General features: G+C 44.0%; 2 protein-coding genes and 1 pseudogene across 2 annotated transcripts; all 3 read right to left on the minus strand.

The window, feature by feature from the left end:
- Positions 1-2,748: 2,748 nt before the first annotated feature.
- Positions 2,749-5,747, minus strand: LOC130393868 (acidic mammalian chitinase-like). The gene is made up of 11 exons (XM_056604655.1): positions 5,656-5,747; positions 5,540-5,566; positions 5,242-5,446; positions 5,067-5,123; positions 4,795-4,960; positions 4,535-4,659; positions 4,320-4,443; positions 3,680-3,862; positions 3,474-3,590; positions 3,194-3,326; positions 2,749-3,066 (listed from the first exon to the last, which is right to left on the minus strand). Exons 1-11 carry the CDS (start codon positions 5,678-5,680, stop codon positions 2,816-2,818), a joined length of 1,413 nt encoding a protein of 470 aa, XP_056460630.1. The 5' UTR covers positions 5,681-5,747; the 3' UTR covers positions 2,749-2,815.
- Positions 5,748-8,512: 2,765 nt separating this feature from the next.
- On the minus strand, positions 8,513-10,814 carry LOC130394260 (uncharacterized). Its single transcript, XM_056604767.1, has 2 exons — positions 9,119-10,814; positions 8,513-9,011 (listed from the first exon to the last, which is right to left on the minus strand). Exon 1 carries the CDS (start codon positions 10,522-10,524, stop codon positions 9,601-9,603), a length of 924 nt encoding a protein of 307 aa, XP_056460742.1. The 5' UTR covers positions 10,525-10,814; the 3' UTR covers positions 8,513-9,011; positions 9,119-9,600.
- Positions 10,815-13,230: 2,416 nt separating this feature from the next.
- Positions 13,231-15,063, minus strand: LOC130394427 (acidic mammalian chitinase-like; annotated as a pseudogene).
- Between the last annotated feature and the right edge of the window lie 255 nt (positions 15,064-15,318).

Below are 15,318 nucleotides of genomic sequence, written 5' to 3' on the forward strand. Positions count from 1 at the left end.
TGACACACTCAGTGGGGCAAGGTGCAGCTCCAAAGACCCAATGGCAGGAAGACGAGATCCTGAGAAGGGCAGAGAGATCCCTCTTTGAGCGTTGGCAAAAAGTGCAACAGGTGCTGGAAGACATACTATAGTAGTAGGTCAGCATTACTTTTAATTAGCATAAACAAAGCATCATGCCATACATTAAGATCAATATGTGAAAATAATTACATATTGTTCTGAATGACCAAAAAAATTATTATAATAAAATAACGAATCAAGAATTAATACAAAATGTGTAATATTCTGATCGGAGTAGGCCCTGAGTTGGAGCCCTATAGGTGTGAGTGTTTCTGTATAGTTATTCTATCGAACAAGAGAAAGTCAGATTTTCTTTACAAATATCAGCAAAACATTTCCCTGCCAGCTTAACGATAATACCCAACAAAACATTATAGGTTATTTAGCTTATCTAAATAGTGATGTAGAGATGGGAGAACAGTAATTTAATATATATTTATATATAGCATATTTATAGCATTTCCTATAGATGATTTAATCATCAGGTCACATGTCAACTTATCAGGTAGAATAATTCCTTCTTTGATATACTTGTTCTTTTCAGATTGCCAACTTTCGTGTGAACTATTGAGCTGCCAATGATCTGCTTGGCATTGTCCTTGATAAGGATTTATCCTATGCAAAGCACTTTCATGCGGTAGCATCATAAATGGGTCAAGCTATGAATGATAAGGAGAAGTTCTTGCTGTGTTTCATCTGTCATACTGCAGGCTGTAAGAGCCGTGTCTCTTCGAGTGCTGACATCTTATCAACATCACAACTTAGAGCTCATCAGAGAGCACCTATAAATATTACGATTTAGCATTACGGTTCAAAGTAGTTAGTGCATCATTATACGTACAAACCAGTATTTGATACATAAATACCTGTGGCTGCTTTGTTCTTGATTATGAAACAATTAGCTACCATAGATCTTGCTTCCTTTTACAGAACTCACCACAGAAATGTTAATGTGCATATATATAATTATGTAATATAAATGCATACTGTCACGATCCTACTGTTGGGTAAGGTTAAGCTGGTTGGTAACTGGTGGTCATGGTAACGGTGGGAGTTGCTCCCTTGATTGGTTGATTGTGGTCACCTGGGGGATCCAAGATGGGGGATGTACACAGCATGGTGGCCAGTGGTTACACCACAGCAGGATAAGTCTTTGTAAAGCCATTCACCCATATGCCAGTACACACCAGAGCTAAGGAGTCCAACGGGGGAACGTGACTGCCCCTTCACCGTCTTTGTTTTTCAAGTGTTTGTCTAAGTATGTAAAACAATAACTGAACGAGACAGCTACCGTTCACCCCAACGCTTGGGCTATCTCCATAGCAAGAGAGAGAAGGACCAGCGCTCACCAGAAACCCAGGTGAGTCACTACACACGTGCCCCGGAAGCTAGTTGTTGTGGTTATACCACTTATGTGTCTCGACTCCTGCCTAGACAGAGAGCCGGTTTCCCTAGATACCAGTGGGGTCGTGACAATACTCTGTTTATTTACAAAGTTAGTACATTTATAAAATATTGATGGGTCCAATCAAACAAGTTATCTCCTGACAGTGCAAATAGCTATGGCTATAAAGATAATGTTGGTCCAATGTATGCATTAAACAACTCGTGGTATCTAAGGATAAAACGTTATCTGAATCACAAACGTGTCATATTTTCCAATCACAAAGGGCATTCCAAGCCCACAGTCAATGGGAGAGATGGTTCCTCGGACCATGAGCTCAGAAGGTGCTTGCACACTGACCACACAGATTGGATTTAAACAGCAGTGTCGGAATAGCATTGAAATGAGCTCCATGGCGCTCTAGACTGTGATTAACCTGACGCTGGCTTTATCCCCGAAGTAGCAGCTCCTGGTGCCATGCAGACTACTGTGAGGCTGTCCGCTCACTTGGTTCCAACCTGCCCAGCTAAAGAGCCATTTGGAGACCACTGGCGAGCCCAGTCGCCAGTACATCCCTTCCAGCGGTCACCCGCTCTGCACTCCTGACCTCTCTCCTCTGGTCTGGCTCAGCAGCTGGCTACAGCACCGCGGGGGCCATGTCAAACATTTCCTCATGCCAAGCTCATAAAGCACTTTGACCCCATGTTGACGTGTCGCAGGATCATTTCAAACTCTTGGTTTTTCAACACGTGTTCCAGGCGATACCCAACCAACTAATAACAATACATACAATGTTGGGGATTTTTGCAGTGTTATGACACTCTAACAGAGAGCAGCCTTATCTCAGCTCCATGGACAGCAGTGCATTCATGATATCAAGAATAACCTACGGTGTAGGCTATGAAAATATATCATAGAGAAATAAGTCATTTTCCTTAATTTGAAAATGTAATAAAAGGAACGGATATTTACTTTGGATAATAAAACTAACACTGTTTAGTTAACTATAGCCTATTAACTTGAGAAAAAAGCCATCACCACACACTGAGGGAGACCTCCTCCATGTCAGCATGGAGCACCATCAGTCTGTATCATTATACTCAACCTCTACAATAAACTGGTTTGCAACTTCACCATTCTTTTGAGTCCTGTTTCCCTTTCAGTCTGTTGAATACCTTGCCTGCCTTGCCAGTGAGTAAGGTTATTTATCTAGTTATGCATTATCTTCATGACCTCAAACCACACATTTAGAGGATGAGCTAGTCATTGACATTTTTTATTGAATGATATTAGGAAAACGATTACACTGCAACAAAGAATGAACGCCATTCAATAGCTTGAGAATGTATTGTTTTCAGAGTCATCCCTATTTCAAGGCCAGACGCAGCACTTGCATTTTTCATCATAGACGGAGCCAGTTCCACACGCGCGGACGTGAGTGATTCCATGTGCACACATGTAGAACAGGTTTCTGTCCTCTTCGTGGGGATACAGGCCATCGGGCTTTCCGTTACAGAAGCCTGATCCTGGCGCGTGGGTGGTGGTGGTTGTGGTGGTGGCTGTGGTAGTCGGGGTGGGTTTGTTGGGGTCACGGGTTGTGGTCGGGGGCAGGGGAGGCAACTCTGAATGGCAAAAAAAGAATGAACAGTTAGTGGTATTAGCAAATATGCATAAATATTGCATGAAATATATTTTTAATACTTTTTATTGAAAACATATATAAAGGTTAAAAGAAATCATGACGTATACCAATATCGAGGAGAGTGCGGAGATGTGACAGCAGAGGGTGGATTCCCTCTCCACAGAAATGTCCATTAAAGTCGTCCAGATCCAGGGCCCACACAAAGGCCCCGCCAAACTTCTGCTCTTGCATGTAGCGGACCTGAGGAATGGTGAAGATAATTATGCTTTTGATACTGACTTGACTATTTTGATTTATTTCCATTGTGTGATAGAATGTTTTGTATTTTATATTCAGTACACCTATGTGATCTCGTTCTACATTATGTAGTGCTTCTCCCATGCCTACCTTCGTCTCATAGCTCTCCCTGGTATCGAATCCCACCCACTCATTGTTCTTGTGAGCATAGGGGACTTTCTGGTCTTCAATCCATTCCAATGTGGCGCCCTTCAGGAAGGTGCAGATCTGAAAGAGGTAACCAATCTCCATTCACTGTGTTGGTCCATTTTTTCTGACCTTTAGACTGGCTGCTACTGTCGACCCGGACCCCTCACCTCGTAGTAGGCCCAGAAGCCAGCCTCACGGGAGTAGGGTCCGGCTGAAGCAGGGCCGCTGGCAGGGGCTCCGATACCGGTGTTAGACGATGTCAGGCGGAAGGTGCGACCATACGTAGCAAAACCCATATGTAGCTTCTCCACTGGTGTACCTTGGTCCCTCCAGTACTTCATTGCGTAGTCCTTGCATGGGATTGAAAATAAAATATTAGGGGATTGACTGTGGTTGTGCTACAGTCAATGTTAAAGGTTGTATCAGCAATGTTGGGTGACGTCATTTCTGTCGGTTTTGAGGCGAGATCCCAAACAAACAGAGCCCGCTTCGGCCCCCCCTTCTGCGTTTCGTGCATCCAGTAAAAACTATCATGAACGTAGTGCAAAACCCCGCAACACCCACCCCTTGTCAGTCATTAGTTGGAATACTATTTAGTTTGGTTTTTAGTGGTTGGCAGTACCATTTGTTTTTGTGTGCGATCATAGGCTGCCTACAGAGACGCGTTATTTGACGGCCTGCTTACGGGGCGGGCAGCTAGCGGATCGTGAGGAAAGAACAGATGGATGTGATCATTTATGTTTCGGCCTAGAATCACTGATACAACCTTTAAGTAACTTTCCCTATTGTCAATCATGTCCCCCTTACAGTGTTGAAGTAGATGAGGTCGCCTTTGTCCTGGGAACCACGGAAGAGGGGGCTGTTGTGGCCAGTGAACTTCTCCCAGGTTCCATGGAAGTCATAGGTCATTACATTGATGAAGTCCAACTCCCTGATGGGGGAGTAAGGGTGTTAATGTTTAAAAAGATAGTTTGCCCAGAAATACAGTTTTAAAGGCATGCTATGAAAACCAGAAAACTGACTTGGCAATCTCAGCGATCTCATATCCAGCATCAATGGTTCCTTTCCCTGCAGACACAGCAGCAGTCAGCATGAGCTGGTTGTTACCGGTGGCAGCGGCCTCAGCTGCGTAGGCAGCCACAAGTTCCTGGAAATGCATTCACGTAATCAAATGATATATCAAATTAAACTACAAGGAAATAAGAGATAGATTGTAGTTCCCTATAGCAGGAACTGTTAACCTATATATCAGGAAAGTGTAATGAAGTAAATGGTTACCCACCCTACAAAGCAGAGTGAACTTTTCCCTGTCCTCTGGAGGACTTCCACGGGATCCCGGGTACTCCCAGTCCAGGTCCAAACCATCAAAACCAAAGGTTCTCAAGAACTTAATGGATGACTGTGCAAACTTCTGACGGTTGGCTGCGTTCGACACCGTGAGGGAGAACCTGCATTCAACAGAGGATTACTGGTGTCATGCCTCAGAACCTATACTGAAATGATGCAATGATAAGCTCCTTATTTAGGGGGACTTTAGAGGAAAGGGCAACGTACTGTCTTGAACCAAAGTTCCATCCACCGACAGCCAGCAGAGTCTTCAGATGAGGATTCCTGAGGACAGGAAATACGTGTCAATGGCTATGAGTCACCGATTCAATACTCCAATTCTATACGAGCAGGGTTCTGAATGGGGCTTGGGTTGGGTCTTCAAAAACATGCCATCACTTACTTGGTCTTCAAGTCATTGAAGGCCTTGTAGAGGACATCGTCGTTCCACTCGTAGGTGATCAGCTCATGGTTGCTGTTGATCATGGCGAAGGCGTAGATGAGGGTGGTGCAGAGGAAGGGGTCCACGTCTTTTGGCAGGTACTTGCCCTCATTGGGTCTGTACTGGGACCAGTTGGTGAAGTAGCACACCATCTGATCGGCCGTTGCTGCATGGGTGACACAAGGGAAGATTTAAGCATACATTACCATCTGATTCTATGCATGAGATCACTGGTGTGAGTGTACTTGTCATAGCTTACCAATCTGGCACAGCACCAGGCATACGCCTAAGAGAATTGAAACATATGAATATAAGGTAAAGAACACGTATTCAATTCAATTAATCAATGGATACAATCGATCATTTGGTAATTACCTGCAAGTAGTGTCAGCCTGGTCATCTTGAAGTAAAATATCAAGACTTTGAAATGTGTCTGTAAGAAAAGATTCACATCAATCGGCGTATAACCTCTATATCAAGAGCATATACAGAGGCACTGTTTGATCCATTCTTATTTCTGTCAAAGCAAAGCTTACCTCAGGAGCTTCATCAAAGAAAACTAAAATACCGGAGGAGCTTGCCTCCTTTTATAGTTTATCCAGAGCAGCAGACTGAAGACTTTTTTGGCAAGGGCAGGGCTCATAAAAATATGTAAAAACCACTGATAAGAGAGTGCACAGTCCTAAGATGCCACTTAATTAATTACACTGTTTAGTAGTATGCATACACAGCAAATTGCTTCTGTAGTATTTTAGGTATTAATTAAAGAATGAATCAGTCTGCAAGAATGTATTTGCTTATACATACATGTATAAGGTATTTCCAGCTTGCAGCTCAAATGTAATCAGAGCTAGACTTTTATCATTCACTGATTCAACCGAACGTCTGATTGCGTGCCAAGACTGATAGTTTAGCAATTCATATATTTTCCATCCATGATTGATTACTTCTTTGTTATTTAAACTCAGCACGACCGTTGATCTACATTACAGTCCTTGTTTATTTTACAGTTGTTTATTTAGTGGAACATAGTAACCGTGGTAATTATGGAGCCAGGGTCAGAGTCAGGCCATAAGCACTTTGACGAGTCTGGATGATGGCTGGTTTAAGCGGTCTCGCCTGGCCCATGTCAGGTGAGGCCGCTTAAACCAGACATCATCCTTGGCTTACTGAAGGCTGCTCAAGGCCCCTGTGGAGCTACCGCCGTGGCCAAGCGGTTTGACCTCCAACCGGCCCATCCAGACAGCCCTGCAATGCCATGTCCAGCGACTCCTCCGCCAGGCCAAGCAGCAGTCCAGGCCTTCGCACTCCAGGATGGAGGGGAAGGGTGGCGTGGCGGGTCTCCCTGACCAGGTGTGGGGACAATGGGGTTCAGGCTTGTTTTTCTTATTTTAAATATGCAACTTTAAAAGGTCTGTTGCTTAAGTGGGGTATGGTAACCCAGTTCAGAGTCCAACTGAATGTATTCTTGATGGGGGGTTAGGGGGGAGTATGCTTCGGCTGGAGATTATCCCCAGCCTCAACTTGGTGTTGGGGATATGTGGAGTTTGAGTGGATGATGACTGGTTTAAGCAGCCTCACGAGGCCCGTGTCAGACTGATTGGGCTGTGGGGATGGGTGAGGATGCACATGTACACAGCTTAAACCAGCCATTTCCACACACTTTGGGAGGTCTCTTGCATGGCAACACTTTGTCTGGAGGAGCCAAGCCAAGGCTACCTAGGTGGAATGTGGCAGCCAACTAGGTTGAGTGCGGCAGCCAACTAGGTGGAGGGTGGCCCCCACCTTGGTGGAGTGTGGCAGCCAACTACGTGGAGGGTGGCCCCCACCTTGGTGGAGTGGGGCAGCCAACTAGGTAGGTGGAGGTGGCCCCCCGATCGAATCTGCTTTATTGTCTTCTTAAGATTAAGCAGGGAGATTTCTCTTATTGATTTCCTGAGATGTTTTATTTATTTATCATTATATTAGTCACATTATCAAAAGGCCTTTGGACTAGGTGTCTGTAGCAGTCCACATGCCAGCTGGGTGGCTTTACTGGACTCCTCCGTCCACCAAGAAACTGCTAGATGTTGTCGAAACCTGGTTTATCACAGAGTTGGAATCTCGGTCAGGGCAGTTGTTTCCTCAAGGCATGTCAGAGCCCTCTCTGTGCGTGTGGTGAGGGTTAGTCTAACCTTCGAGCATTGATTGTCCAAACGTCAAATGTGTGCAGCCTCCCCTGGCCCACGAGTCTGATAAATCATCCACTAATACTCCACATTTTGTCATTTTATTCTTCTAACTTTTTAAAATGTGTTTAAATACAATCCCTGGTTATAGCAATAGTTGTTCACTTAAAAATGTAGCAATGAGCATGGAAAAAACTAAACAGCATTGCTTTGCAATATACTTTCTCATATACTAATGAAACCAAGTTTAAATATAGAAGAAAACAATAACTCTGTGTGAGCCAGAGCAGTACACTCTCTACACTAATACCCAGACAAAGGTGTACAATTGTGTTATATATTCATTATTATTTTTTGAATAATTTCTTCAATTATAGATACATGTAGAATCTTATTCTTATTTTTATCAGAGTTGTATTGTCATTTCTTGTTGTATTTGCTGTAGATTACGTTTGCAATCATGTAATGCTTGTTCAATGACCTAGGTACCGTCTGTTGTAGCCAATCTAAAGACAATTATCTATTGGCTAATGCTTATGGAAAAGGCAGGGAATCAATCCCATAAACCTATTGGAGCTGGCTGCCAGATAGAAGGAGTAAACCACCCAGCCCAGATACTGGCTCCTGTTGGTTGCGACAGGCATTTCCAAGTGAGGATTGTGACGAGCATGTTACAGCAAACAATGACCTTATGAGTGTATGGCAGAGATGGGAGTAAGTCCCATACATGCAAGTCTTAGCCCTCAAGTCTCAAGTAAGTCCAAGTCGTCAGTAAGGAGGATCAAGCAAGTCAAGTCCAAGCACAGCTTTAGTCACGCAAGTCAAGTCAAGTCTCATCATCAAGTCAAGTCAAGTCAAGTCAAGTCATTATCAAATTCGTTTTTTTCAAATGTCTGTATTTATATAAGAGTCATTTTTTTTTAAATGTAAGAAGATAAGTTACGTAATGAATCAGCTCAACATGAATGAATCTCAAACAGCTTTTTATTTGTGTGTGTGTGATGTGTGTGTGTGTTTGTGTGAGAGAGAGAGAGAGAGAGAGAGAGAGAGAGAGAGAGAGAGAGAGAGAGAGAGAGAGAGAGAGAGAGAGAGAGAGAGAGAGAGAGAGAGAGAGAGAGGGGGTGAACATCAGAACATGTTCATCCGAACAACTGACAGTTGTGAGCCATTACAAATGGCCATTACACTTGCAAAAAATCAAATTTGTCAAAACTTTTGCACTGAGTTGTGACCGATGGGGTCTCATGATCACCCCGCCATGGCTAAACACACGTTCAACCGGGGCACTGGATGCAGGAACATGCAACAGTCTTACCACAACCATGAAGAGAGACGGAAGGGTGTGCTTGTTTAGTGTCCAGAAGTGGAGGCAGTCCTGTCCACTACAAATCTCCAAGAAGTGTGTGAGCTGCATATGAGGCGTTGAAGCTGAATCCTTCTTTTGTCTCTTGCTATGGTAGGACGCAAAGAGGCTTGACTGAGGCTCTGTCTCCTGGACCTCTTCCTCCTCTTCTACGCGTGGGGTTGTTGGGCCGACTTTCACTGCATCTTTCAGAATGAAGTCTTGAGCAAAAGCAAAAACAATATTGCTTAATCACCAAATCATATGATGATGTCTATAACATGCATGGGTTAACTTGACATGTATTTACTGTAAAGCTATAACATACCTTTGATCATCTTTAACACCTCCTCCTTAGTGTTGTCATCGACCAAAACATCATGTGTCACCCACATGCTGCCAAAAGAAGGATCCAGCATGGCTGCCTTCAGATACAGTGGGTCAGAGAAGGGCAATGGCTGGCTATCAGATGATGAGTTTTCTGCCATCTTCACATTTACGAAGATCCCCTTGAACCTCCTTTGAGGAGATGTCTGTAAGGTTTTGATGAAGCCCCCCAAGTAGCACAAAGTGCCTTTTAAGTTTTCCAGGTGGTGGTTGAGGGAGAGGACACAGGGGGCCACTGCACTTATAGTTACCATTTTTTCACCTTGAGTGAGGTCGGTGGCCTCGGCAAAAGGCTCAAGGACACGCACCAACTCTTGAATTTGACTCCATTCTCTTGATGTGAATGCTGTCTCTTTGTGTCCAGACTCTTGAAGAATGGCTGTGAGCTTCATGGCGTCACATTTCAGGACTGCTTTCAATTGCCTAAGCGTTGAGTTCCAACGTGTGACAACTGAAGGGAATGCCAGATTGCCCAAACTCTCTCTCAAAAATGTCCTTGAAAGAAGTACTGCTGTGGAGTAAGCTGCTCAATTTGCAGGCCTTCGCAAGAGCTGCATTAGCTATTTTGGTGTCTTTTAAGCCGTCCCCCACAACTAACTGCAGCGTGTGGGCAAAACACTGCTGTCTTGTCTGAGCTTTAGTTTGGAGAAAAAGATCCACCCTCTCTTGGTCTTCAACTGGCAAGTCTGTCCACATGTCATCGCCCTCAACTCCTTCCTCCTCTTCATCCTCTTCGCCTCCATGTTGTGGAAAACAAGTGCTGAATGCTTTTCTCATATTTGCAGCATTATCACATATAATGTGCAATAGCTTTCTCTTGATCTGGTACTCCTCACATATTTGCTCGAATTCCTCACAAATTCTTTCCCCTGTATGGGAACCGCTGAACCTATTACAAGCCAGCAAAGCGGATTTCAGGACTATTCCACTTTCTCCATCATCCAACCAGTGGGCAGTAATTCCTAAGAAGCCCCGCATCTTGCGATCTGACCATATGTCAACTGTAACTGATATATCTTCAACATTTGCAAGACTATTCTTTAATTTTGTTTGCTTTTCCAGCACTGCGCCATCCAATTTTGATGTAAGAGTTCTTCGGCTTACAGGGCTGTACCTTGTGTCAACAACAGACAAGAAGCGCCGAAAACCTGGGTGCTCTATGATGGACAAGGGCAAGTTGCAATCAATTACCAGGTCTGAAAGTACTGAACGTGTGATGGCGTTCTGCTGGGGATGGCTTGACGTATACTGTTGCTTGCTGCTTGTGACAAACTGGGATATCTGCGGCTGGCTTGAGTCTTGCGTTGGAGCTGCTTTAGAGTGCAGGTATTCTTCATATCTAAACATTTGGGACAGAGGGGGGAGAAAAGAAACATTTTAAACTCATGTATTCACTCCACAGCTTGCCATTACTGCCTACAAAGTAGTCATAACATCTGAAAGTAAGATTTTAATTCCCAATAGCCTCATTGCATGCATGCATAGATATTTAGAAGGCACACTAGTCAGTTTTGGTGTTTAAGCTCAGGTATGCAAATGCATGTATGGTATTTAGTCTTGCTGATCTGTCATAAAACCGCAGTGAAAAAGCACATAGGGAAGGCAAACGTAACCTCTGCCTCACTGAAGGGGGCGTGCGAGAGCCTGGAAAGTGGACTTCCAATCCAGTGAAGTGATAAATACATAATGGGCGACCAATGCGCCTAAGATTTTCCAGAGTGACCGAGAAATACACTGCACTGTCCGTTAACACCGTTATTGTAACCACTAACCAGCAAAAATGGTTAATATGATTTGCGAGGCGTCTGTCAGAGAACTGTCTGACATTAGCAGGATAGCCATCGTTACATAGCCAAACGTTCTTGCAGTGTATCAACGTTCCACATTACCTTAAAGTTTTTTGAAAATGCCTCCCCCCCGATCTATTACAGATCTATATGAATCACACAAATTACCTATTTTGGCTTAAAAACTGTGACAGGTTTGCACCCCTGATATGTGAAATCATGATTTAGTGCCTCCTTAAATGTGCTCCCTCGTCCTCTGCCTTTCTCTCTACACGTGTCTGCATCCATAAGCTTGAACACCGCCTGCTAAGTATCTATCTATGCATGCATGCCTAGCGAAGCAAGAGAGCAAACCAGAGGATGATGTGGGAGCTTGCCATCACTGCCTACAAAGTAGTCATAACATTTGAAAATGAAGTTTTTATTCCGTATAGCCTCATTATATTCTAGGCATGCAGTTTTAGTGTTCAAGCTCAGGGATGAAAACGCAAAAAAAGTTTTGATTCCGTGTAACCTCATTAGAGGCGTGCATGCATTGATATTTAGCAACTAGCTAGTCAGTTCTGGTGTTACAGCTAGCTAGCGCTTCGAGAATAGCAGCTACTTTTCACCAGATTTGCAATTTCAGATATATATTTTTTAGGTTTTAAGTAAAATCATCAATAACAACTAGCCTACTAGTACTCTCACTAATGTCAGCAGCCAAGTAGCAAAATGACAATCAAGGACGTTAATCCATCTAGGTTTGCATGTTACTCACCTTTCTTTATGTGCTGTCCTGAAATGTCGGATGAAATTCGACGTGGTGCTTGGCAAATCCGTAATTTTGACATTGTAGATTTTGCATGTCGCTCCTCTTTTATTTTGTGTAATCTTTATAGCCAAAATTGATTATTTTCGGGATGTTGGTCGGAGCGCCTTCCATCTCTGCTGATGTTCACTCACTAGACTCATGCAGGAATGTCACGTTACGTGGAAGAGGGGTTGCCAGGTTGCAGGTCAGGAGCTCTCGCGCACAATAAAACAATGTTCATCTAATATTTTTTTTATTATTATTATTTAAAATATTGAACAAGACTGCAATGACTTGGCAAGTCACATGACTCAAGTCAAGTCAAGTCACAAGTCAGGAAGGGGCAAGTCAAAGTCAAGTCAAGTCTTTCGTTAGTGTTGGTCAAGCAAGTCACAAGTCGCAAAACTGGCGACTCGAGTCCCCCCATCTCTGGTGTATGGGACAAGTGCACGGGCATCCGCTGTTCAACATGGTCTCACAGGAATCCGTGAAATGACTACAGTCGGACGCTTAACTCAAAATCTGTGGCCACATACCGGAAACACGCCGATATCCGTGTGTGAGCCACGGAATAACAGTGTCATTTACTTGCATTGGAGCAAATTCCGTGGCCACATCACGGACAATTGAGGTGATTCCGTCAGACCACCACGGATTTTGAGTTAAGCCCCCACTGTGGTCAAATGTGGCGCACACACAGATTGAAACGGGAGCACACACACAGATTGAAACGGGAATCTGTGTGTGCCAAGGAATATCATTGTAATTTACTTGCATTGGAGCAACTTCCGTGGACACAACAAGGACAATTTAAGTGTTTCAGTGAGACCACCCCGGGTTTTGAGTTAAGCCCCCGTGGTTGACTCGCTCGTTGAAACGGGGATCCGTGTGTGAGCCACGGAACATCAGCGTCATTAACTCGCATTGGAGCGAATTCCGTGGCCACGGATTTCGAGTTATTTGTCCGTAGTCATTTCACGGATTCCTGTGAGACCAGGTTGCCCCTGTTCCTGTGTGATTAAAACCACTACTAAGATAAATAAAGTTGAAAAGTATACTTTCTGTTGTGAAATAACAGCAGCAAAAAGCAGGTGAAGAAGGATGTTCTGTCCCCCGGGTTGGCGTATATTCCATAGGGATAGGACGGGTCTTCTTAGTAGACGGAACGGTGGTAGTGGTGATCTTTGGAATTGTTGGCTTAAGAGTGCGACCAACTGGTTTGGCGGTGGTTGTTGGCTTAAAAGTGGTGACCACTGGTTTGGCTGTGGTAGATGGCACTGGGGGACGTGAATGTAGTTTAAAAAATGCAAATATTTACCATCAACTGCATGTGGAGGTGAAGCGGGCTGGAAATCCCATTGTTGGTGAGTTTGCGTAGATGTGACAGCAAAGGGTGGCTTCCCTCTCCACAAAACTCTCCGTTGAAGTCATCTAGATCCAGGGTACACACAAAGCACCTCCAAACTTGTTGTATTTCATGTAATTTACCTGATAATTTAGTTGATTATAATTATTAATATTCAAATAAGGGACACGTCTGAATATTCCTGTATTCAATATCACAGTGTTATGATTGTGAGGATTTTGATGCTTACCTTGACCTCCTAGCTCTCCCTGTTATCAAAACCAACCCACTCGCTGTTCTTGAAGGAACCTTCTGATCATCAATCCACTGAACTTTGGCGCCATTCACGAAGGTCCAGATCTGGCAAATATGTCAACGATCTGTCATTCGACTGTGTTGGCCCACTTTCTGACCTTTAGACTGGTTGATACTAACCACCCAGACCCCTCACCTCGTAGTAGGCCCAGAAGCCAGCCTCATGGCTGTAGGGCCCGGCTGCAGCAGTGCCGCTGGCAGGGGCTCCAATACCGGTGTTAGACGATGTCAGGCGGAAGGTGCGACCATACGAAGCAAAACCCATATGCAGCATCTCCACTGGGGTACCTTGGTCCCCCCCAGTACTCCATGGCATAGTCCTGGAATTATTAGGAACAGTAGGGTAAGAATAACCTGTTTGATGACCTGGTCATGTAAATGATGGACATGTGGGCATTTCCCTTCTCACAGTGTTGAAGTAGATGAGGTCACCCTTGTCCTGGGCACCACGGAAGAGTGGGCTGTTGTGGCCAGTGACACGCTCCCAGGTTCCATGGAAGTCATAGGTCATGATGTTGATGAAGTCCAGTGACCTAGGGGTGCACATAGCATTAAAATGTAAAAAATATCTGATTGCTAACAAGTAAAACTGAAAGGGTTGAGCAAGTGTTCGGGGGGTACTGTACTTGGCAATCTCAGCGATCTCATATCAAGCATCAATGGTTCCTTTCCCTGCAGTGTGGCGGTGGCAGCTGCCTCAGATGCATGCCTCAGATGCATAGGCAGCCACAAGTTCCTGTATATACATAAAATTAAATTAATGAACAACTGACTGAACTTCTGGAACTTCTGACTGATCTCTTCACTGATACCACCTTGAGCCCACTTTGCAGAGCAGAGTGAACCTCTTCTTGTCCTCTGGAGGACTTCCACGAGACCCAGGGTACTCCCAGTCCAGGTCCAAACCATCAAAGCCATGAGCGCTCAAGAACTTAATGGATGAATGGATGAATGGATGAATGGATGAATGTCTGACGGTTGTCTGCGTTGGACACCATGATGGAGAACCTGGATGGTTGATATGCGTGAATAACATGTTTCCTCCTCCAATTCTTCAATCTTAAGTAGGACTTTAAAATAATGTAGGTAGGCCTAGGTGATACTGCTTGTAGGAGAAAGGAACAGAACCATTAAATTGCCATTTTTTACCTAAAAGTGAATCACTCAGCAATAACTGTTTTTTTATAAACCGGCCTTAGACCTAGAGAAGAAGAACATATGCAAGAAGGACTCACTGGGTTGAGCCAAAGTTCCAACCTCCAACCGCGAGGAGACTCTTCAGCTCAGGATTCCTTGGAAGTAGTTATGGAACAGTAGTTATGTTTTTACAATGTGCAACCTTGAAGCTTGTCATAGAGTCAGCAGAGTGCCAAGATTCATCATTTAGTGTACACCTAATTCAAACTTTGTTCTGCGGGTACAAAAGTGATCAATTGAATACAGTACTTACTTTGTCTTCAGACCATTGAAAGACTTGTAGAGTACATCGTCATTCCATTTATAAGTCACCAGCTCATTCTTGTTGTTGATGATAGAGAAGGCATAAATCAGATGGGTGCAGAGGAACGGGTCTAGGTTCTGTGGTGTATACTTCCCCTGGTTCGGTCTGTACTGGGACCAGTTGGTGAAGTAGCACACCATCTGGGAGGTAGTGGCTATGGTTGATAGAACAATGAGGGTCAGTCATGTGCTTGGTCTGTGATAATAATTCAATATTACAACACTCATTTCATATTACACGATGCAGTGCTTCACATACTCGTTTACATGAACTTAGATGAACATGTTTAATGTTCCCACGTGTTACCAAGCAATGTGCACAGCATGGGATTCATCTAGATTGTCAAGAAAGTACTACTTACTTTGATAACTTAATAAACATACATATATATATGTCTTCA

This window comes from Gadus chalcogrammus, chromosome 1 (assembly GCF_026213295.1).
Source record: "Gadus chalcogrammus isolate NIFS_2021 chromosome 1, NIFS_Gcha_1.0, whole genome shotgun sequence".
Classification (NCBI taxonomy): domain Eukaryota; kingdom Metazoa; phylum Chordata; class Actinopteri; order Gadiformes; family Gadidae; genus Gadus; species Gadus chalcogrammus.

Excerpts from the sequence above, each read along its gene's own strand:
- LOC130394260 (XM_056604767.1), bottom strand. The coding sequence starts at position 10,524 with ATGTTTAGATATGAAGAATACCTGCACTCTAAAGCAGCTCCAACGCAA.
- LOC130393868 (XM_056604655.1), bottom strand. The coding sequence starts at position 5,680 with ATGACCAGGCTGACACTACTTGCAG. Across the intron at positions 4,444-4,534 it reads GAGATCGCTGAGATTGCCAA|GGAGTTGGACTTCATCAATG; the intron begins GTCAGTTTTCTG and ends CTCCCCCATCAG. Across the intron at positions 3,067-3,193 it reads CCGCACTCTCCTCGATATTG|AGTTGCCTCCCCTGCCCCCG; the intron begins GTATACGTCATG and ends TTTGCCATTCAG.